Here is a 24,208-nt window from a genome sequence, read left to right as displayed (position 1 = left end):
GCCCGACCCGACCTCCGAGCGGATAAAATCTTATTTTTTTTTATTTCATCCGCCCGATCCGCGGATAATCCGCGGACTCCGCGGTTGTGTCCGCAAACCGCGCATCTCTAGTGGCCGTGCCAGCAACCTGAGGGTTCCTGGTTCGATCCCCACCTTCTACCAACCTAGTCACGTCCGTTGTGTCCTTGAGCACGACACTTCACCCTTGCTCCTGATGGGTGGTGGTTAGTGCCTTGCATGGCAGCTCCCGCCATCAGTGTGTGAATGTGAGTGGGATATGTAACCAAAGGGCCGCGGGTTCGATTCCCATGAAGAGAACAATTAGGGGGCCTACCTCGATGTGGACGCATTCTTTGGGCTTCTTGCGGTAGAACAGACCCTTGATGTCGAAGTTGGGCGAGCGCGTGTCCTTGTGGACGGGCGAGCGAACCCTCTCTCCCTCGCAGGTGATGATCACGTAGGGGTCGACGGCTGCGGAAACAGACGCTGACACCATTAGTGACTATCGGCTCCTCCGAGAGGACGGCAGTGCGGCGGCTACCTCCGTTGGACTCCTGTCCCTGCAGACCCTCGGCGCTCAGAACGTGGACCTGAGTGACCAGCTGGGGGTAGCCGCACATCCCCGTCCAGCACGTCTGAGGAGGCTCGTCCAGGGTCAGCTCTCTGAGGGGAAAGAAGGCCTGCGCGTCACCACGCGTCCACCAGAGGTCGCCCTCAGCTAGGAGGGGTGGGGGGGGCTGCTCTAAGCCTTCGCTAAGAGGCTTACTCGGGATGATTTACACGAGACGGGAAGCATAGCAGATTTACTTGCAGTCTGAAGGCACATCAGTGAAGACGCGGAGCAGGAAGTCGCCCTGCTGCCCGGGGTCAAAGGTGGTGGGGATGATGACGTAGCGACCCTCCTTCAGCTCCTTCCTGAGGAAGACGCAGCGCGAGTTGATGTAGATGGAGCCCGCCACCTTCTGCTGGGCCGAGTGCATACGGTACTTCCTGTTGAGCTCCACCTGCAGGACCAGCCGGGAGACGTTTGAGGCACCAAAACGTCAAAGCCAGTTATTTCATCCAGATTGCACATTTGGTTTTATGAGGAGGTCCTCAAAAACAGCAAGGCGCTTCTGTTGTATAGAGGATCTTGGACTAGTGTTTTAGAAGTAGGTCCTCAAAAACAGCAAGGCGCTTCTGTTGTATAGAGGATCTTGGACTAGTGTTTTAGAAGTAGGTCCTCAAAAACAGCAAGGCGCTTCTGTTGCATAGAGGATCTTTGAGTAGTGCTTTGGCAGTAGGTTCATTAAAAGATTGTGAGTCTTTTTGATGTGAAGAAGATCTTTGACTCGTATTTTTGCAGGAGGTGCTCCAAAACAGTATAGTCCTTAAAAACAGCGCTCCTGTCATTGAGATAATCTTTGACGAGCATGTTTGGCAGTAGGACTTAAAAACGGCAACATATTTGTGGCATATAGAGGATCTTTGATTTGCGTTTTTGTAGTACTTCATCAAAAACAACAGAGTGCTTCTGCCGTATAGAAGATCTTTGATGAGTGTTTTAGGAGTAGGTCCTCAAAAACAGCAAGGCGCTTCTGTTGTATAGAGGATCTTTGACTAGTGTTTTAGAAGTAGGTCCTCAAAAACAGCAAGGCGCTTCTGTTGTATAGAGGATCTTTGAGTAGTGCTTTGGCAGGAGGTTCATTTAAAGTTTGTGAGTTATTTTGGTGTATAAAAGATCTTTGACTAGTATTTTTGCAGGAGGTGCTCAAAAACAGCAGTGTGCTTTTGTTGTATAGTCCTTAAAAACAGTATTGAGAGAATCTTTTCACTAGTATACCTTCACTGGCAATAGATCTTACATATTTGTGTCATATAGAGGATCTTTGACTTGCGTTTTTGTAGTAGTTCCTCAAAAACAACGGAGCGCTTCTGCCGTATAGATCTTTGACGAGTGTTTTAAGAGTAGGTGCTCAAAAACAGTAGAGCGCTTCTGTTGTATAGAGGATCTTAGACTAGTGTTTTAGAAGTAGGTCCACAAAAACAGCAAAGTGCTTCTGTTGTATAGAGGATCTTTGAGTAGTGCTTTGGCAGTAGGTTCATTAAAATATTGGGAGTCATTTTAGTGTACAGAAGGTCTTTGACTAGTATTTTTGCAGGAGGTGCTCAAAAACAGCAGTGTGCTTTTGTTGTATAGTCCTTAAAAACAGCGCTCCTGTCATTGAGATAATCTTTGACGAGCATGTTTGGCAGTAGGACTTAAAAACGGCAACATATTTGTGGCATATAGAGGATCTTTGATTTGCGTTTTTGTAGTACTTCATCAAAAACAACAGAGTGCTTCTGCCGTATAGAAGATCTTTGATGAGTGTTTTAGGAGTAGGTCCTCAAAAACAGCAAGGCGCTTCTGTTGTATAGAGGATCTTGGACTAGTGTTTTAGAAGTAGGTCCTCAAAAACAGCAAGGCGCTTCTGTTGTATAGAGGATCTTTGACTAGTGTTTTGGCAGGAGGTTCATTTAAAGTTTGTGAGTTATTTTGGTGTATAAAAGATCTTTGACTAGTATTTTTGCAGGAAGTGCTCAAAAACAGCAGTGTGCTTTTGTTGTATAGTCCTTAAAAACAGTATTGAGAGAATCTTTTCACTAGTATACCTTCACTGGCAATAGATCTTACATATTTGTGTCATATAGAGGATCTTTGACTTGCGTTTTTGTAGTAGTTCCTCAAAAACAACGGAGCGCTTCTGCCGTATAGATCTTTGACGAGTGTTTTAAGAGTAGGTCCTCAAAAACAGCAGAACGCTTCTGTTGTATAGAGGATCTTGGACTAGTGTTTTAGAAGTAGGTCCACAAAAACAGCAAAGTGCTTCTGTTGTATAGAGGATCTTTGAGTAGTGCTTTGGTAGTAGGTTCATTAAAAGATTGGGAGTCATTTTAGTGTACAGAAGATATTTGACTAGTATTTTTGCAGGAGGTGCTCAAAAACAGCAGTGTGCTTTTGTTGTATAGTCCTTAAAAACAGCACTTCTGTCATTGAGAGAATCTTTGACGAGCATGTTTGGCAACAGGTATTTAAAAATGGCAACATATTTGTGGCATATAGAGGATCTTTGACTTACGTTTTTGTAGTACTTCCTCAAAAACAACGGAGTGCTTCTGCCTTATATAGAACCTTTGAGTACTGTTTTAAGAGTAGGTTCTCAAAAACAGCAGGGCACTTCTGTTGTATAGAGGATCTTTGACTAGTGTTTTAGAAGTAGGTCCACAAAAACAGCAACGTGCTTCTGTTGTATAGAGGATCTTTGAGTAGTGCTTTGGCAGTAGGTTCATTAAAATATTGGGAGTCATTTTAGTGTACAGAAGGTCTTTGACTAGTATTTTTGCAGGAGGTGCTCAAAAACAGCAGTGTGCTTTTGTTGTATAGTCCTTAAAAACAGCGCTCCTGTCATTGAGATAATCTTTGACGAGCATGTTTGGCAGTAGGACTTAAAAACGGCAACATATTTGTGGCATATAGAGGATCTTTGATTTGCGTTTTTGTAGTACTTCATCAAAAACAACAGAGTGCTTCTGCCGTATAGAAGATCTTTGATGAGTGTTTTAAGAGTAGGTCCTCAAAAACAGTAGAGCGCTTCTGTTGTATAGAGGATCTTAGACTAGTGTTTTAGAAGTAGGTCCTCAAAAACAGCAAGGCGCTTCTGTTGTATAGAGGATCTTTGAGTAGTGCTTTGGCAGTAGGTTCATTAAAATATTGGGAGTCATTTCAGTGTACAGAAGGTCTTTGACTAGTATTTTTGCAGGAGGTGCTCAAAAACAGCAGTGTGCTTTTGTTGTATAGTCCTTAAAAACAGCGCTCCTGTCATTGAGATAATCTTTGACGAGCATGTTTGGCAGTAGGACTTAAAAACGGCAACATATTTGTGGCATATAGAGGATCTTTGATTTGCGTTTTTGTAGTACTTCATCAAAAACAACAGAGTGCTTCTGCCGTATAGAAGATCTTTGATGAGTGTTTTAAGAGTAGGTCCTCAAAAACAGTAGAGCGTTTCTGTTGTATAGAGGATCTTAGACTAGTGTTTTAGAAGTAGGTCCACAAAAACAGCAAAGTGCTTCTGTTGTATAGAGGATCTTTGACTAGTGTTTTGGCAGGAGGTTCATTTAAAGTTTGTGAGTTATTTTGGTGTATAAAAGATCTTTGACTAGTATTTTTGCAGGAAGTGCTCAAAAACAGCAGTGTGCTTTTGTTGTATAGTCCTTAAAAACAGTATTGAGATAATCTTTTCACTAGTATACCTTCACTGGCAATAGATCTTACATATTTGTGTCATATAGAGGATCTTTGACTTGCGTTTTTGTAGTAGTTCCTCAAAAACAACGGAGCGCTTCTGCCGTATAGATCTTTGACGAGTGTTTTAAGAGTAGGTCCTCAAAAACAGCAGAGCGCTTCTGTTGTATAGAGGATCTTGGACTAGTGTTTTAGAAGTAGGTCCAAAAAAACAGCAAAGTGCTTCTGTTGTATAGAGGATCTTTGAGTAGTGCTTTGGTAGTAGGTTCATTAAAAGATTGGGAGTCATTTTAGTGTACGGAAGATATTTGACTAGTATTTTTGCAGGAGGTGCTCAAAAACAGCAGTGTGCTTTTGTTGTATAGTCCTTAAAAACAGCACTTCTGTCATTGAGAGAATCTTTGACGAGCATGTTTGGCAACAGGTATTTAAAAATGGCAACATATTTGTGGCATATAGAGGATCTTTGACTTACGTTTTTGTAGTACTTCCTCAAAAACAACAGAGTGCTTCTGCCTTATATAGAACCTTTGAGTACTGTTTTAAGAGTAGGTCCTCAAAAACAGCAGAGCACTTCTGTTGGAGAGAGGATCTTTGACTAGTGTTTTTGAAGTAGGTCCTCAAAAACTGCAAAGCACTTCTGTTGTATAGAGGATCTTTGAGTAGTGCTTTGGCAGTAGGTTCTTTTACACACCTTTTGGTGTGTAAAAGGTCTTTGACTAGTATTTTTGCAGGAGGTGCTCAAAAACAGCAGTGCGCTTTTGTTGTATAGTCCTTAAAAACAGCGCTCCTGTCATTAAGAGAATCTTTGACGAGCATGTTTGCCAGCAGGTCTTTAAAACCGACAACATATTTGTGGCATAAAGAGGATCTTTGACTTGCATTTTTTTAGTACTTCCTCAAAAACAACAGAGCGCTTCTGCCGTATTGAAGATCTTTGACGAGTGTTTTAAGAGAAGGTCCTCAAAAACAGCAGAGCGCTTCTGTTGTATAGAGCATCTTTGACTAGTGTTTTAGAAGTAGGTCCTCAAAAACAGCAAAGCACTTCTGTTGCATAGAGGATCTTTGAGTAGTGCTTTGGCAGTAGGTTCATTAAAAGATTGTGAGTCCTTTTGATGTATACAAGATCTTTGACTAGTATTTTTGCAGGAGGTGCTCAAAAACAGTATAGTCCTTAAAAACAGCATTGAGAGAATATTACAATAACATACTTTCACTGGCAGTAGGTCTTAAAAATGGCAACATATTTGAGTCATATAGAGGATCTTTGACTTGCGTTTTGGTAGTACTTCCTCAAAAACAATGGAGCGCTTCTGCTTTATTTACAAACGTAGAATCTTTAACTAGTGTTTTAAGACTAGGTCCTCAAAAACTGCAGAGCACTTCTGCTGTGTAGAGGATCTTTGAGTAGTGCTTTGGCAGGAGGTTCATTTAAAGTTTGTGAGTTCTTGTGGTGATAAAAGATCTTTGACTAGTATTTTGGCAGGAGGTGCTCAAAAACAGCAGTGTGCTTTTGTTGTATAGTCCTTAAAAACAGCATTCCTGTCATTGAGAGAATCTTTGACGAGCATGTTTGGCAACAGGTCTTTAAAAATGGCAAGATATTTGTGGCATATAGAGGATCTTTGACTTACATTTTTGTAGTACTTCCTCAAAAACAACGGAGTGCTTCTGCCTTATATAGAACCTTTGAGTACTGTTTTAAGAGTAGGTTCTCAAAAACAGCAGGGCACTTCTGTTGTATAGAGGATCTTTGACTAGTGTTTTAGAAGTAGGTCCACAAAAACAGCAACGTGCTTCTTTTGTATAGAGGATCTTTGAGTAGTGCTTTGGCAGTAGGTTCATTAAAATATTGGGAGTCATTTCAGTGTACAGAAGGTCTTTGACTAGTATTTTTGCAGGAGGTGCTCAAAAACAGCAGTGTGCTTTTGTTGTATAGTCCTTAAAAACAGCGCTCCCGTCATTGAGATAATCTTTGAGGAGCATGTTTGGCAGTAGGACTTAAAAACGGCAACATATTTGTGGCATATAGAGGATCTTTGATTTGCGTTTTTGTAGTACTTCATCAAAAACAACAGAGTGCTTCTGCCGTATAGAAGATCTTTGATGAGTGTTTTAAGAGTAGGTCCTCAAAAACAGTAGAGCGCTTCTGTTGTATAGAAGATCTTAGACTAGTGTTTTAGAAGTAGGTCCTCAAAAACAGCAAAGTGCTTCTGTTGTATAGAGGATCTTTGACTAGTGTTTTAGAAGTAGGTCCACAAAAACAGCAAAGTGCTTCTGTTGTATAGAGGATCTTTGAGTAGTGCTTTGGCAGTAGGTTCATTAAAATATTGGGAGTCATTTTAGTGTACAGAAGGTCTTTGACTAGTATTTTTGCAGGAGGTGCTCAAAAACAGCAGTGTGCTTTTGTTGTATAGTCCTTAAAAACAGCGCTCCTGTCATTGAGATAATCTTTGACGAGCATGTTTGGCAGTAGGACTTAAAAACGGCAACATATTTGTGGCATATAGAGGATCTTTGATTTGCGTTTTTGTAGTACTTCATCAAAAACAACAGAGTGCTTCTGCCGTATAGAAGATCTTTGATGAGTGTTTTAAGAGTAGGTCCTCAAAAACAGTAGAGCGCTTCTGTTGTATAGAGGATCTTAGACTAGTGTTTTAGAAGTAGGTCCACAAAAACAGCAAAGTGCTTCTGTTGTATAGAGGATCTTTGAGTAGTGCTTTGGCAGTAGGTTCATTAAAATATTGGGAGTCATTTCAGTGTACAGAAGGTCTTTGACTAGTATTTTTGCAGGAGGTGCTCAAAAACAGCAGTGTGCTTTTGTTGTATAGTCCTTAAAAACAGCGCTCCTGTCATTGAGATAATCTTTGACGAGCATGTTTGGCAGTAGGACTTAAAAACGGCAACATATTTGTGGCATATAGAGGATCTTTGATTTGCGTTTTTGTAGTACTTCATCAAAAACAACAGAGTGCTTCTGCCGTATAGAAGATCTTTGATGAGTGTTTTAGGAGTAGGTCCTCAAAAACAGTAGAGCGCTTCTGTTGTATAGAGGATCTTAGACTAGTGTTTTAGAAGTAGGTCCACAAAAACAGCAAAGTGCTTCTGTTGTATAGAGGATCTTTGAGTAGTGCTTTGGCAGTAGGTTCATTAAAATATTGGGAGTCATTTCAGTGTACAGAAGGTCTTTGACTAGTATTTTTGCAGGAGGTGCTCAAAAACAGCAGTGTGCTTTTGTTGTATAGTCCTTAAAAACAGCGCTCCTGTCATTGAGATAATCTTTGACGAGCATGTTTGGCAGTAGGACTTAAAAACGGCAACATATTTGTGGCATATAGAGGATCTTTGATTTGCGTTTTTGTAGTACTTCATCAAAAACAACAGAGTGCTTCTGCCGTATAGAAGGTCTTTGATGAGTGTTTTAAGAGTAGGTCCTCAAAAACAGTAGAGCGCTTCTGTTGTATAGAGGATCTTAGACTAGTGTTTTAGAAGTAGGTCCACAAAAACAGCAAAGTGCTTCTGTTGTATAGAGGATCTTTGAGTAGTGCTTTGGCAGTAGGTTCATTAAAATATTGGGAGTCATTTTAGTGTACAGAAGGTCTTTGACTAGTATTTTTGCAGGAGGTGCTCAAAAACAGCAGTGTGCTTTTGTTGTATAGTCCTTAAAAACAGCGCTCCTGTCATTGAGAGAATCTTTGACGAGCATGTTTGGCAACAGGTATTTAAAAATGGCAACATATTTGTGGCATATAGAGGATCTTTGACTTACGTTTTTGTAGTACTTCCTCAAAAACAACAGAGTGCTTCTGCCTTATATAGAACCTTTGAGTACTGTTTTAAGAGTAGGTCCTCAAAAACAGCAGAGCACTTCTGTTGGAGAGAGGATCTTTGACTAGTGTTTTTGAAGTAGGTCCTCAAAAACTGCAAAGCACTTCTGTTGTATAGAGGATCTTTGAGTAGTGCTTTGGCAGTAGGTTCTTTTACACGCCTTTTGGTGTGTAAAAGGTCTTTGACTAGTATTTTTGCAGGAGGTGCTCAAAAACAGCAGTGCGCTTTTGTTGTATAGTCCTTAAAAACAGCGCTCCTGTCATTAAGAGAATCTTTGACGAGCATGTTTGCCAGCAGGTCTTTAAAACCGGCAACATATTTGTGGCATAAAGAGGATCTTTGACTTGCATTTTTTTAGTACTTCCTCAAAAACAACAGAGCGCTTCTGCCGTATTGAAGATCTTTGACGAGTGTTTTAAGAGAAGGTCCTCAAAAACAGCAGAGCGCTTCTGTTGTATAGAGCATCTTTGACTAGTGTTTTAGAAGTAGGTCCTCAAAAACAGCAAAGCACTTCTGTTGCATAGAGGATCTTTGAGTAGTGCTTTGGCAGTAGGTTCATTAAAAGATTGTGAGTCTTTTTGATGTGAAGAAGATCTTTGACTCGTATTTTTGCAGGAGGTGCTCCAAAACAGTATAGTCCTTAAAAACAGCATTGAGAGAATATTACAATAACATACTTTCACTGGCAGTAGGTCTTAAAAATGGCAACATATTTGAGTCATATAGAGGATCTTTGACTTGCGTTTTGGTAGTACTTCCTCAAAAACAATGGAGCGCTTCTGCTTTATTTACAAACATAGAATCTTTAACTAGTGTTTTAAGACTAGGTCCTCAAAAACTGCAGAGCACTTCTGCTGTGTAGAGGATCTTTGAGTAGTGCTTTGGCAGGAGGTTCATTTAAAGTTTGTGAGTTCTTGTGGTGATAAAAGATCTTTGACTAGTATTTTGGCAGGAGGTGCTCAAAAACAGCAGTGTGCTTTTGTTGTATAGTCCTTAAAAACAGCATTCCTGTCATTGAGAGAATCTTTGACGAGCATGTTTGGCAACAGGTCTTCAAAAATGGCAAGATATTTGTGGCATATAGAGGATCTTTGACTTACATTTTTGTAGTACTTCCTCAAAAACAACGGAGTGCTTCTGCCTTATATAGAACCTTTGAGTACTGTTTTAAGAGTAGGTTCTCAAAAACAGCAGGGCACTTCTGTTGTATAGAGGATCTTTGACTAGTGTTTTAGAAGTAGGTCCTCAAAAACAGCAAGGCGCTTCTGTTGTATAGAGGATCTTTGAGTAGTGCTTTGGCAGTAGGTTCTTTTACACACCTTTTGGTGTGTAAAAGGTCTTTGACTAGTATTTTTGCAGGAGGTGCTCAAAAACAGCAGTGCACTTTTGTTGTATAGTCCTTAAAAACAGCGCTCCTGTCATTAAGAGAATCTTTGACGAGCATGTTTGCCAGCAGGTCTTTAAAACCGGCAACATATTTGTGGCATAAAGAGGATCTTTGACTTGCATTTTTTTAGTACTTCCTCAAAAACAACAGAGCGCTTCTGCCGTATTGAAGATCTTTGACGAGTGTTTTAAGAGAAGGTCCTCAAAAACAGCAGAGCGCTTCTGTTGTATAGAGGATCTTGGACTAGTGTTTTAGAAGTAGGTCCTCAAAAACAGCAAGGCGCTTCTGTTGTATAGAGGATCTTTGAGTAGTGCTTTGGCAGTAGGTTCATTAAAAGATTGTGAGTCTTTTTGATGTGAAGAAGATCTTTGACTCGTATTTTTGCAGGAGGAGCTCCAAAACAGTATAGTCCTTAAAAACAGCATTGAGAGAATATTACAATAACATACTTTCACTGGCAGTAGGTCTTAAAAATGGCAACATATTTGAGTCATATAGAGGATCTTTGACTTGCGTTTTGGTAGTACTTCCTCAAAAACAATGGAGCGCTTCTGCTTTATTTACAAACATAGAATCTTTAACTAGTGTTTTAAGACTAGGTCCTCAAAAACTGCAGAGCACTTCTGCTGTGTAGAGGATCTTTGAGTAGTGCTTTGGCAGGAGGTTCATTTAAAGTTTGTGAGTTCTTGTGGTGATAAAAGATCTTTGACTAGTATTTTGGCAGGAGGTGCTCAAAAACAGCAGTGTGCTTTTGTTGTATAGTCCTTAAAAACAGCATTCCTGTCATTGAGAGAATCTTTGACGAGCATGTTTGGCAACAGGTCTTCAAAAATGGCAAGATATTTGTGGCATATAGAGGATCTTTGACTTACATTTTTGTAGTACTTCCTCAAAAACAACGGAGTGCTTCTGCCTTATATAGAACCTTTGAGTACTGTTTTAAGAGTAGGTTCTCAAAAACAGTAGAGCGCTTCTGTTGTATAGAGGATCTTAGACTAGTGTTTTAGAAGTAGGTCCACAAAAACAGCAAAGTGCTTCTGTTGTATAGAGGATCTTTGAGTAGTGCTTTGGCAGTAGGTTCATTAAAATATTGGGAGTCATTTTAGTGTACAGAAGGTCTTTGACTAGTATTTTTGCAGGAGGTGCTCAAAAACAGCAGTGTGCTTTTGTTGTATAGTCCTTAAAAACAGCGCTCCTGTCATTGAGATAATCTTTGACGAGCATGTTTGGCAGTAGGACTTAAAAACGGCAACATATTTGTGGCATATAGAGGATCTTTGATTTGCGTTTTTGTAGTACTTCATCAAAAACAACAGAGTGCTTCTGCCGTATAGAAGATCTTTGATGAGTGTTTTAGGAGTAGGTCCTCAAAAACAGCAAGGCGCTTCTGTTGTATAGAGGATCTTTGACTAGTGTTTTAGAAGTAGGTCCTCAAAAACAGCAAGGCGCTTCTGTTGTATAGAGGATCTTTGAGTAGTGCTTTGGCAGGAGGTTCATTTAAAGTTTGTGAGTTATTTTGGTGTATAAAAGATCTTTGACTAGTCTTTTTGCAGGAGGTGCTCAAAAACAGCAGTGTGCTTTTGTTGTATAGTCCTTAAAAACAGCATTCCTTTCATTGACAGAATCTTTGACGAGCATGTTTGGCAGTATAACTTAAAAACGGCAACATATTTGTGGCATATAGAGGATCTTTGACTTGCGTTTTTGTAGTACCTCCCTGAAAAACAACGGAGTGCTTCTGCCGTATAGAAGATCTTTGACGAGTGTTTTGAGAGTAAGTCCTCAAAAACAGCAAGGCGCTTCTGTTGTATAGAGGATCTTTGACTAGTGTTTTAGAAGTAGGTCCTCAAAAACAGCAAGGCGCTTCTGTTGTATAGAGGATCTTTGACTAGTGTTTTGGCAGGAGGTTCATTTAAAGTTTGTGAGTTATTTTGGTGTATAAAAGATCTTTGACTAGTATTTTTGCAGGAAGTGCTCAAAAACAGCAGTGTGCTTTTGTTGTATAGTCCTTAAAAACAGTATTGAGAGAATCTTTTCACTAGTATACCTTCACTGGCAATAGATCTTACATATTTGTGTCATATAGAGGATCTTTGACTTGCGTTTTTGTAGTAGTTCCTCAAAAACAACGGAGCGCTTCTGCCGTATAGATCTTTGACGAGTGTTTTAAGAGTAGGTCCTCAAAAACAGCAGAGCGCTTCTGTGGTATAGAGGATCTTGGACTAGTGTTTTAGAAGTAGGTCCACAAAAACAGCAAAGTGCTTCTGTTGTATAGAGGATCTTTGAGTAGTGCTTTGGTAGTAGGTTCATTAAAAGATTGGGAGTCATTTTAGTGTACAGAAGATATTTGACTAGTATTTTTGCAGGAGGTGCTCAAAAACAGCAGTGTGCTTTTGTTGTATAGTCCTTAAAAACAGCACTTCTGTCATTGAGAGAATCTTTGACGAGCATGTTTGGCAACAGGTATTTAAAAATGGCAACATATTTGTGGCATATAGAGGATCTTTGACTTACGTTTTTGTAGTACTTCCTCAAAAACAACAGAGTGCTTCTGCCTTATATAGAACCTTTGAGTACTGTTTTAAGAGTAGGTCCTCAAAAACAGCAGAGCACTTCTGTTGGAGAGAGGATCTTTGACTAGTGTTTTTGAAGTAGGTCCTCAAAAACTGCAAAGCACTTCTGTTGTATAGAGGATCTTTGAGTAGTGCTTTGGCAGTAGGTTCTTTTACACACTTTTTGGTGTGTAAAAGGTCTTTGACTAGTATTTTTGCAGGAGGTGCTCAAAAACAGCAGTGCGCTTTTGTTGTATAGTCCTTAAAAACAGCGCTCCTGTCATTAAGAGAATCTTTGACGAGCATGTTTGCCAGCAGGTCTTTAAAACCGGCAACATATTTGTGGCATAAAGAGGATCTTTGACTTGCATTTTTTTAGTACTTCCTCAAAAACAACAGAGCGCTTCTGCCGTATTGAAGATCTTTGACGAGTGTTTTAAGAGAAGGTCCTCAAAAACAGCAGAGCGCTTCTGTTGTATAGAGCATCTTTGACTAGTGTTTTAGAAGTAGGTCCTCAAAAACAGCAAAGCACTTCTGTTGCATAGAGGATCTTTGAGTAGTGCTTTGGCAGTAGGTTCATTAAAAGATTGTGAGTCCTTTTGATGTGTACAAGATCTTTGACTAGTATTTTTGCAGGAGGTGCTCAAAAACAGCATAGTCCTTAAAAACAGCATTGAGAGAATATTACACTAACGTACTTTCACTGGCAGTAGGTCTTAAAAATGGCAACATATTTGAGTCATATAGAGGATCTTTGACTTGCGTTTTGGTAGTACTTCCTCAAAAACAACGGAGCACTTCTGCTTTATTTAGAATCTTTGACTAGCGTTTTAAGACTAGGTCCTCAAAAACAGCAGAGTGCTTTTGCTGTATACAGGATCTTTGAGTAAGGCTTTGGCAGGAGGGTCATTAAGAGATTGTGAGTTATTTTGGTGTATGAAAGATCTTTGACTAGTACTTTTGCAGGAGGTGCTCAAAAACAGCAGTGTGCTTTTGTTGTATAGTCCTTAAAAACAGCGCTGCTGTCATTGAGAGAATCTTTGAGGAGCATATTTGGCAGCCGGTCTTCAAAAACGGCAACATATTTGTGGCATATAGAGGATCTTTGACTTGCGTTACTTCCTCAAAAACATCGGAGCGCTTCTGCCTTATATAGAACCTTTGACTAGTGTTTTAAGAGTAGGTCCTCAAAAACAGCAGAGCGCTTCTGTTGTATAAGAGCATCTTTGACTAGTGTCTTAGAAGTAGATCTTCAAAAACAGCATCGTGCTTCTGCTGTATAGAGGATCTTTGACAAGTGTTTTATGAGTAGGTCCTCAAAAACAGCAGAGCGCTTCTGTCGTATAGAGAATCTTTGACTAATGTTTTAGAAGCAGGTTCTCAAAATAAGCAGAGTGCTTCTGCTGTATAGAGGATCTTTGAGTAGTGTTTTAGGAGTAGGTCCTCAAAAACAGCAGAGCGTCTCTGTCGTATAGAGAATCTTTGACTAATGTTTTAGAAGTAGGTTCTCAAAATAAGCAGAGTGCTTCTGCTGTATAGAGGATCTTTGACTAGTGTTTTAAAAGTAGGTGCTCAAAAACAGCAGAGCGCTTCTGTCGTATAGAGAATCTTTGACTAATGTTTTGGAAGTAGGTTCTGAAAATAAGCAGAGCGCTTCTGCTGTATAGAGGATCTTTGAGTATTTTTTTAGGAGTAGGTCCTCAAAAACAGCCGAGCGCTTCTGTCGTATAGAGAATCTTTGACTAATGTTTTAGAAGTAGGTTCTCAAAATAAGCAGTGCTTCTGCTGTATAGAGGATCTTTGAGTAGTGTTTTAAGAGTAGGTCCTCAAAAACAGCAGAGTGCTTCTGCTGTATAGAGGATCTTTGAGTAGTGTTTTAGGAGTAGGTCCTCAAAAACAGCAGAGCGCTTCTGTCGTATAGAGAATCTTTGACTAATGTTTTAGAAGCAGGTTCTCAAAATAAGCAGAGTGCTTCTGCTGTATAGAGGATCTTTGACTAGTGTTTTAAAAGTAGGTGCTCAAAAACAGCAGAGCGCTTCTGTCGTATAGAGAATCTTTGACTAATGTTTTGGAAGTAGGTTCTGAAAATAAGCAGAGTGATTCTGCTGTATAGAGGATCTTTGACTAGTGTTTTAAAAGTAGGTGCTCAAAAACAGCAGAGCGCTTCTGTTGTATAGAGAATCTTTGACTAATGTTTTAGAAGTAGGTTCTGAAAATAAGCAGAGTGATTCTGCTGTATAGAAGATCTTTGATTAGTGTTTTAAGAGTAGGTCCTCAAAAACAGCAGAGCGCTTCTGTCGTATAGAGAATCTTTGACTAATGTTTTAGAAGTAGGTTCTCAAAATAAGCAGAGTGCTTCTGCTGTATAGAGGATCTTTGAGTAGTGTTTTAAAAGTAGGTCCTCAAAAACAGTAGAGTGCTTCTGTTGTATAGAGAATCTTTGACTAATGTTTTAGAAGTAGGTTCTCAAAATAAGCAGAGCGCTTCTGCTGTATAGAGGATCTTTGAGTATTTTTTTAGGAGTAGGTCCTCAAAAACAGCCGAGCGCTTCTATCGTATAGAGAATCTTTGACTAATGTTTTAGAAGTAGGTTCTCAAAATAAGCAGAGTGCTTCTGCTGTATAGAGGATCTTTGAGTAGTGTTTTAAGAGTAGGTCCTCAAAAACAGCAGAGTGCTTCTGCTGTATAGAGGATCTTTGAGTAGTGTTTTAGGAGTAGGTCCTCAAAAACAGCAGAGTGCTTCTGCTGTATAGAGGATCTTTGAGTAGTGTTTTAAGAGTAGGTCCTCAAAAACAGCAGAGTGCTTCTGCTGTATAGAGGATCTTTGAGTAGTGTTTTAGGAGTAGGTCCTCAAAAACAGCAGAGCGTCTCTGTCGTATAGAGAATCTTTGACTAATGTTTTAGAAGTAGGTTCTCAAAATAAGCAGAGTGCTTCTGCTGTATAGAGGATCTTTGATTAGTGTTTTAGGAGTAGGTCCTCAAAAACAGCAGAGCTCTTCTGTCGTATAGAGAATCTTTGACTAATGTTTTAGAAGTAGGTTCTCAAAATAAGCAGAGCGCTTCTGCTGTATAGAGGATCTTTGAGTATTTTTTTAGGAGTAGGTCCTCAAAAACAGCCGAGCGCTTCTATCGTATAGAGAATCTTTGACTAATGTTTTAGAAGTAGGTTCTCAAAATAAGCAGAGTGCTTCTGCTGTATAGAGGATCTTTGAGTAGTGTTTTAAGAGTAGGTCCTCAAAAACAGCAGAGTGCTTCTGCTGTATAGAGGATCTTTGAGTAGTGTTTTAGGAGTAGGTCCTCAAAAACAGCAGAGCGCTTCTGTCGTATAGAGAATCTTTGACTAATGTTTTAGAAGTAGGTTCTGAAAATAAGCAGAGTGATTCTGCTGTATAGAGGATCTTTGATTAGTGTTTTACGAGTAGGTCCTCAAAAACAGCAGAGCGCTTCTGTCGTATAGAGAATCTTTGACTAATGTTTTAGAAGTAGGTTCTCAAAATAAGCAGAGTGCTTCTGCTGTATAGAGGATCTTTGATTAGTGTTTTAGGAGTAGGTCCTCAAAAACAGCAGAGCTCTTCTGTCGTATAGAGAATCTTTGACTAATGTTTTAGAAGTAGGTTCTCAAAATAAGCAGAGTGCTTCTGCTGTATAGAGGATCTTTGAGTATTTTTTTAGGAGTAGGTCCTCAAAAACAGCCGAGCGCTTCTATCGTATAGAGAATCTTTGACTAATGTTTTAGAAGTAGGTTCTCAAAATAAGCAGAGTGCTTCTGCTGTATAGAGGATCTTTGAGTAGTGTTTTAGGAGTAGGTCCTCAAAAACAGCAGAGTGCTTCTGCTGTATAGAGGATCTTTGAGTAGTGTTTTAGGAGTAGGTCCTCAAAAACAGCAGAGCGCTTCTGTCGTATAGAGAATCTTTGACTAATGTTTTAGAAGTAGGTTCTGAAAATAAGCAGAGTGATTCTGCTGTATAGAGGATCTTTGATTAGTGTTTTACGAGTAGGTCCTCAAAAACAGCAGAGCGCTTCTGTCGTATAGAGAATCTTTGACTAATGTTTTAGAAGTAGGTTCTCAAAATAAGCAGAGTGCTTCTGCTGTATAGAGGATCTTTGATTAGTGTTTTAGGAGTAGGTCCTCAAAAACAGCAGAGCTCTTCTGTCGTATAGAGAATCTTTGACTAATGTTTTAGAAGTAGGTTCTCAAAATAAGCAGAGTGCTTCTGCTGTATAGAGGATCTTTGAGTAGTGTTTTAAGAGTAGGTCCTCAAAAACAGCAGAGCGCTTCTGTTGTATAGATGATCTTTGACTCGTGCTTTGGCAGTAGGTTCATTAAAGATTGGGAATAAAGTGCTCGTGTCATACTAAGAATCTTTCAATAGTTTTAGGCGATAGGTTGCAAAAAAAAAAACGTTGACGGAAATTTCAAGATAATTTGTTTTACCCGGTGAATATCGAAGCCTATGGCAAGGTTTTCCCCTTTGCCCTCTTTGGGCGTGGCTCTCTTCTCTTTCTGCTGCAAGCAGATCAGCACCTCGTCCTCCACCTTCTTCACGTCAAACACGTACTGCGGAGAGGAACACAGGTCGTAACGCTCAGTGCGCCCTCTAGTGTACGATTGTCATCATCTGGACCCACCTGAGGGTTCTGCAGGAACGTGGCCTTGTGGTTGATGCAGCCTCCCGATCGGTTGCGCAGGGGGTCCTGCCGGTGCACCCAGGAGCCCCTCATCACCTCCTCCTCCCAGGTCTTGTGGATGCTCAGGTAGGAGGTGTTGATGAGGCGGCACAGGATCAGGTCGGTGAAGTACTGGCAGAAGTCGTCAAAGGTCATCCTGAGGGAGGGCGGGACAAGGAGAGGAGTGGGTACCCACGAGAGGGGAGAGCTTTTGAGAAGAAGACCTTCCACAGGTGTACAAATAAGAGGAAATGAGATCGGGGCAAAGGAGAAGGTTTAACGTTAAGGAGACTTTCTGCTTTTTTTTTTTTGGTAGTGTTGGATTGGGACGAAATTAAAACTTGCTGGTAGACGGCTGCGTTGACCCTGGATCTCAGGAAACAGAGTGGACCGACACCAGCAGATGACATGGCACCCCAAACCATCACTGATGGTGGAAACTTTACACTAGACTTCAGGCAACGTGGATCCTGTGCCTCTCCTGTCTTCCTCCAGACTCTGGGACCTCGATTTCCAAAGGAAATGCAAAATTTGCATGGTTGGGTGATGGTTTGGGGTGCCATGTCATCTGCTGGTGTCGGTCCACTCTGTTTCCTGAGATCCAGGGTCAACGCAGCCGTCTACCAGCAAGTTTTAGAGCACTTCATGCTTCCTGCTGCTGACCTGCTCTATGGAGATGGAGATTTCAAGTTCCAACAGGACTTGGCGCCTGCACACAGCGCAAAATCTACCCGTGCCTGGTTTACGGACCATGGTATTTCTGTTCTAAATTGGCCCGCCAACTCCCCTGACCTTAGCCCCATAGAAAATCTGTGGGGTATTGTGAAAAGGAAGATGCAGAATGCCAGACCCAAAAACGCAGAAGAGTTGAAGGCCACTATCAGAGCAACCTGGGCTCTCATAACACCTGAGCAGTGCCAGAAACTCATCGACTCCATGCCACGCCGCATTAACGCAGTAATTGAGGCAAAAGGAGCTCCAACCAAGTATTGAGTATTGTACATGCTCATATTTTTCATTTTCATACTTTTCAGTTGGCCAACATTTCTAAAAATCCCTTTTTTGTATTAGCCTTAAGTAATATTCTAATTTTGTGACACACGGAATTTTGGATTTTCATTTGTTGCCACTTCAAATCATCAAAATTAAATGAAATAAACATTTGAATGCATCAGTCTGTGTGCAATGAATAAATATAATGTACAAGTTACACCTTTTGAATGCAATTACTGAAATAAATCAAGTTTTTCAAAATATTCTAATTTACTGGCTTTTACCTGTATATACACACACATATACACACACACATATATATATATATATATATATATACATATATATATATATATATATATACACACACATACAGTATATATATACATATATATATATATATATATATATATATATATATATATATAAATAAAAGAAATACTTGACTATATATATATATATATATGTATTTTATTATTATATATATATACATATAAATAAAATAAACACTTGAATTTCAGTGTTTATTTATTTACAAATATACACACATAACACTCCTCTACTCATTGTTGTATTTGAAAGTACAATGCTTTGCAGCCAGTAGCACAGCCTTTGAAGGAGCATAGGTATGGGCAGTGTAATATTCTGGGTTGGAGTCAATAACCAGGCGAGGTGACGAAGTTACGTCTCTTTACTTCATATCAGAACCGACTCCCACTCTTGCCGTCAGGGTGCACAAAACAACGTAAACCGTTTGCCAACCAAAAAGTAACCACAGAACACTATACGGTATAGTGTTCTGTGGTTACTTTTTGGTTGGCCAAGCGGACGTGACGACAGGCTGTCCTCACTCAGGTCCGCACGGACCTGGAGGGGAGGTGCCTTAAGCCCGGCTGGAAATCGGGAGAATGGTTGTCCCGGGAGATTTTCGGGAGAGGCACTGAAATCCGGGAGTCTCCCGGAAAACTCGGGAGGGTTGGCAAGTATAGTAACACCAGGATGTGTTTGAACAGAGAAAAATAATAGTACAGGTTGTGCATTTTCTACTGTAAAGGTGGAAAAAAAACTCGACTGCAGTGCAAGGCGGAAATGTCTCACCAGAACTCGCCGTCGTCCTGCACGGTGACGCCGAGCTTTTCCCTCTCGCTCTTGCTCACCTTGTTCCACTCCTCTGAACTGCAAAGAAATGGCATCACAATGAAGGTACGTGTGTGTGTGTGTGTGTAGAGAAAGTGGAAGCAGAAGTGTGGGACTCGAACACACGGCCCTCGGAAAGTAACAGGTTTTCTTCTTTTATCAAAGCATGCCCAGTAGAGATGCGCGGTTTGCGGACACAACCGCGGAGTCCGCGGATTATCCGCGGATCGGGCGGATGAAATTTAAAAAAATAAGATTTTATCCGCGGGTCGGGTCGGGCGGATTAATTAGATATTTTTTTTTTTTTTTTTTTTTTGCGGGTGGCAGTTAAACCAATTGGGAAATATATATACATAGTTAAATGTTGTTACCCACATACGAAAAACGAGCAGGCACCTGCAGCATATGCCACAACAGAAGAAAAAAAAAAAAAGAGATGGACACTTTTACGGAGCGGAGAAGGGACGCCTCGCCGGGGTCCGGGACCGAGGCTCCTTCCCCCGAGAGGGCCCCACCGGGAGCCGTAGCTGAGGCGATCCGCGAGAAGGGCCCGACGCACGTCCAGGGTCACTACCGCGCCCACCGCACCGACACCCCGCCTCGTCCGCTTTCGCCGCGGCCGGCGTCACGCTCAGCAGGTAAGCAGCTTACCTGCCCGCCACCCCCGTGGCCGGGGGCTCGTAACATGGGTCACTCCGCGCGCTCCGCCCGCGCAGCTTACCTGCTTGCTCGCAAAATGATTATTAGCATTCAGACAGGTTAAAATGTTGCTAAAAGCATCACTTTTCTATCAGTCACAGTGACTTTTCAAAACAAAAATATTACAGCAAAAATCATATGGGTTGATTGACATGTTTATTCTGTAAGCTAACTTCAATAGTTTGAAATTATTTTGACAGTTAATGCCAGTTATCCTGTCAAGCTTTCACAAGACTTCAATTTGTTAATTGAAAGTATAAATAGTATAAACACTTTTAACAGTATGTCGTGCTGTGAAATACAGCCGACAGGATGGCGCACCAAACACAAAGCAAGGCCATGCTGCAGGAGAACAAAGGACTTCTTTCATTTAAGGTTTGTGATAAACCATCAAACTCATTCGTTAAAAGGACTCTATAGTAATATAAAGCGAATTTTTCTGGACATTATCATGCAAGAAAAGTTTATTTTTGGGATCGCGATCACCGCGTAATGATTTTTAAAGGTTGCATTACATTATTAACTGTCCCATGTGATCAGCCAGTGCGATTGGAAGTCCATGCTCAATTATTGCCTCCGTAAATAAAACTTCGGCATTTATCACATCCAAAGAATCTGTTTGGGCGACGAAAAACGTTGAAAGTTTTCCACTTGTATCGCTAGCAACGGCATTAGACTTGTGTTTTTTTGTCCCAACGTGGTCTTTTACATCGCTAATTCCTCCGTGTCCGATCGAAAAATCTTGTCTGCACAAGGTGCAATTCGCGTAGTTTTCACCATTTTTTTTTTTTTTTAATTAATATTAGATATATAACAACGGGCGGATGGCGGGCGGGTGCAGTTCTGATCAAACGTTACATCGGGTGGATGGCGGATGGTTGACGACTTTCTGCCGCGGTTGCGGATGAAATAAATTGCCTATCCGCGCATCTCTAATGCCCAGATATTTCGGTGAGAGCGGTGGAGTGATGGAGGAAGAAGAGCGCAGAGTCTCCTTAACAATCGTCTGTTTCTGCCATCAATTATTCAGACTCCATTATCCTGCTTTACCACCAGCCCCTGTTTGTTTCACAAGAGGCTGGTAACTAACAATTCAAAGACGGAAGGCTGTCGTGGGACCAACTTCATCCCGGGCTTACTTATTCCCCCGGGGTGCCGAGGAGGCTAAATGCAAAAATAAAAAGAACGAGGCGTTCCTGCGGAGAGAGAGAACAGCCGAGGAGAGCGAGGCCTCTTGCACACAACAGTAATACGGTTTCAGCGAAGAATCAGCCAGCTCAAATTTGGACAGATTGCTTTGGGAGCGGTGCAGCGGGGTAAACGCTTTCTGAGGTCTGTGTTATTGTCTAGTGCGTCTTCTCAATTGTACGTCACGCTACACGGATTCCTAATCAAATTTCGAGTACGGAACATTCAGTACGGAGCAGAGACAAACTACATTAACAGGCTTTCTTTACTGGGGCTGCTGGGGGGGGAGAAAAAAGGACAACTGAAGAGACAAGACAGCAAAATTCAATGGAAATCATGACAGCAGATGTCCTGATACCAATATTTTGGTTGTATCTTGATACTTTTCAAAAATAAATAGGGGACCACAAAAAATGTATTTAAAAAAAAAAATCTTATAGTATCGTATTTTCTGGACTGTAAGGCGCACTTAAAATCTTTTTCCCCCTCAAAACTCGACAGTGCGCCTTATAACCCGGTGCGCCTAATGTACGGAATGTTTCTGGTTTTGCTTACCGACCTCGAAGCAATTTTATTTGGTACATGGTGTAATGATGAGTGTGACCAGTAGATGGGAGTCAAACATAAGAGATACGTGTAGGCTGCAATATGATGGCAATATGACTCAAGTAAACAATTAAAGCCAACTTCGATGGCTTTAATTGAAATTACAGAAGAAATTAAAGCTGCAAGCAGCGTTGGACGGGCCCGCGTATTTGGCAGGTGCTAGTCCTAGGTGTCCCAATACTTTTGTCTACTTGTAGTCTGAAGTGTCCCAAGACTTTTGTCTAGTGTACCTACCTTGTCTGCATTGTGTGGGCACGTTGGTGCTTCCTGCTTTTAAGCAGCCATCTTAAAAAAACAGCATTGCAGCAGCATCAGCGCAGCGGGTCTTTGAAGGGTCATAAAATCAAAACCGGAGCAGTTAATTAAAAAGCGCTTCTGTTGTTGTAATCACAAGGGTTCAATGTCTCTCCTGTGTTAGTTTGAAGGCGAAACGACAAACGCGCTCAGAGGAGTTCGTTTTTGAAGGAAGGTGACTGGTTTTTACAAAAAAGTAATTTTGAAGGGGGAATAGCAAACTTCCTGTTGATTTTTGCTGGGGGTTGTCAATTTATGAAATGTAGGTCTAAGTGAGACCTACGGAGAGGTTTTTGTTTCATGTCTCTCCGACCTTCCCAGTGGGAGTTACAGGCAGTTTTGTAGTTTATTTCTTCCGAGGAGCAGTTTTTTGTCCGTTTTATTAAAAAATTGCTGTAGAGCACAATTTTTAGATTTGGGGTTAGGTTTTTTCATTAGATCACAGTATTAGCCAGTCCTGATGTGTGTGTTAAGTTTGGTGAGTTTTGAAGCATGTTAAGAGGGTCAAATTACAGCTCAAAGAGGCAAAAGTGACTGTTTTTAGTACTTTTTTGTCTTGAAGGGGGAATTGCCAACTTCCTGTTGATTTTAGCCCAAAGATGTACAATTGAAAAATGTAGGTCTAAGTCAGACCTACATAAAGGTTTTTGTTTCATGTCTCTCCGACCTTCCTAGTGGGAGTTACAAGCAGCGTAGTTTTGTCTTCTTCCTAGGGGGCGCTAGAGCGCAATTTTGATTTTTGGGGTTCGGTTTTTTTATTAAAAGGCAATTTTCGCAGGTCCTGATGTGTGGGTCAAATATGGTGAGTTTTGAAGCATGTTAAGTGGGTCAAATTGGTGCTCGAAGAGGCGGCGGAAGAAAAAAGAAAGAATTAAAGCTGCAAGCAGCGTTGTTCGGGCCCGCGGATTTGGCAGGTGCTAGTCGTAAGTGTCCCAAGACTTTTGTGTACTTGTAGTCTGAAGTGTCCCAAGACTTTTGTCTAGTGTACCTACCTTGTCTGCATTGTGTGGGCACGTTGGTGCTTCCTGCTTTTGAGCAGCCATCTTAAAAAAACAGCACCGCAGGAGCATCAGTGCAGCGGGTCTTTGAAGGGTCATAAAATCAAAACCGGAGCAGGTATCACAACTCTTTCACCAACTTTTAATCAGAAGGGTTCAATCTCTCTCCTGAGTAAGTTTGAAGCCGAAACAACAAACGCGCTCAGAGGAGATAATGTTTGAAGAAAGGTGACCGTTTTTTACAAAAATGTTGTGTTGAAGGGGGAATAGCAAACTTCCTGTAGATTTTTGCTGGGGGTTGTCAATTTATGAAATGTAGGTCTAAGTGAGACCTACATTGAGGTTTTTGTTTCATGTCTCTCCGACCTTCCCAGTGGGAGTTACAGGCAGTTTTGTAGTTTATTTCTTCCGAGGAGCAGTTTTTTGTCCGTTTTATTAAAAAATTGCTGTAGAGCACAATTTTTAGATTTGGGGTTAGGTTTTTTTCATTAGATCACAGTTTTAGCCAGTCCTGATGTGTGTGTTAAGTTTGGTGAGTTTTGAAGCATGTTAAGGGGGTCAAATTACAGCTCAAAGAGGCAAAAGTGACTGTTTTTAGTACTTTTTTGTCTTGAAGGGGGAATTGCCAACTTCCTGTTGATTTTAGCCCGAAGATGTACAATTGAAAAATGTAGGTCTAAGTCAGACCTACATAAAGGTTTTTGTTTCATGTCTCTCCGACCTTCCTAGTGGGAGTTACAGGCAGCGTAGTTTTGTCTTCTTCCTAGGGGGCGCTAGAGCGCAATTTTGATTTTTGGGGTTCGGTTTTTTTATTAAAAGGCAATTTTCGCAGGTCCTGATGTGTGGGTCAAATATGGTGAGTTTTGAAGCATGTTAAGTGGGTCAAATTGGTGCTCGAAGAGGCGGCGGAAGAAAAAAGAAAGAATAATTAAAGCTGCAAGCAGCGTTGTTCGGGCCCGCGTATTTGGCAGGTGCTAGTCCTAGGTGTCCCAATACTTTTGTCTACTTGTAGTCTGAAGTGTCCCAAGACTTTTGTCTAGTGTACCTACCTTGTCTGCATTGTGTGGGCACGTTGGTGCTTCCTGCTTTTGAGCAGCCATCTTACAAAAACAGCACCGCAGGAGCATCAGTGCAGCGGGTCTTTGAAGGGTCATAAAATCAAAACCGGAGCAGGTATCACAACTCTTTCACCAACTTTTAATCAGAAGGGTTCAATCTCTCTCCTGTGTTAGTTTGAAACCGAAACAACAAACGCGCTCAGAGGAGATAATGTTTGAAGAAAGGGGACGGGTTTTTACAAAAATGTTGTGTTGAAGGGGGAATAGCAAACTTCCTGTAGATTTTTGCTGGTGGTTGTCAATTTATGAAATGTAGGTCTAAGTGAGACCTACGGAGAGGTTTTTGTTTCATGTCTCTCCGACCTTCCCAGTGGGAGTTACAGGCAGTTTTGTAGTTTTTTTCTTCCGAGGAGCAGTTTTTTGTCCGTTTTATTCAAAAATTGCTGTAGAGCGCAATTTTTAGATTTGGGGTTAGGTTTTTTCATTATATCACAGTTTTAGCCAGTCCTGATATGTGTGTTAAGTTTGGTGAG

General features: G+C 41.0%; 1 protein-coding gene across 2 annotated transcripts in view; it reads right to left on the bottom strand.

The window, feature by feature from the left end:
• The window catches only part of capn5b (calpain 5b), a 172,561-nt gene that overhangs the window by 14,447 nt on the left and 133,906 nt on the right, over positions 1–24,208 (bottom strand). Inside the window, exons 8-13 of one of the 2 annotated variants that reach the window (XM_061962782.2) lie at positions 18,794–18,871; positions 16,664–16,859; positions 16,470–16,592; positions 808–1,004; positions 542–663; positions 335–486 (exon numbers count right to left, since the gene is read on the bottom strand). In XM_061962782.2, the coding sequence (XP_061818766.1) occupies positions 335–486; positions 542–663; positions 808–1,004; positions 16,470–16,592; positions 16,664–16,859; positions 18,794–18,871 (868 nt within the window). The remainder of the gene's footprint in view (positions 1–334; positions 487–541; positions 664–807; positions 1,005–16,469; positions 16,593–16,663; positions 16,860–18,793; positions 18,872–24,208) is intronic. The other variant, XM_061962783.2, reaches the window with a different exon arrangement.

The sequence above is a fragment of the Nerophis lumbriciformis genome, linkage group LG09 (genome assembly GCF_033978685.3).
Source record: "Nerophis lumbriciformis linkage group LG09, RoL_Nlum_v2.1, whole genome shotgun sequence".
In the NCBI taxonomy this organism is placed as follows: domain Eukaryota; kingdom Metazoa; phylum Chordata; class Actinopteri; order Syngnathiformes; family Syngnathidae; genus Nerophis; species Nerophis lumbriciformis.
Note: the sequence above shows the minus strand (reverse complement) of the source record. Positions and strands in the feature narration are given on the sequence as shown.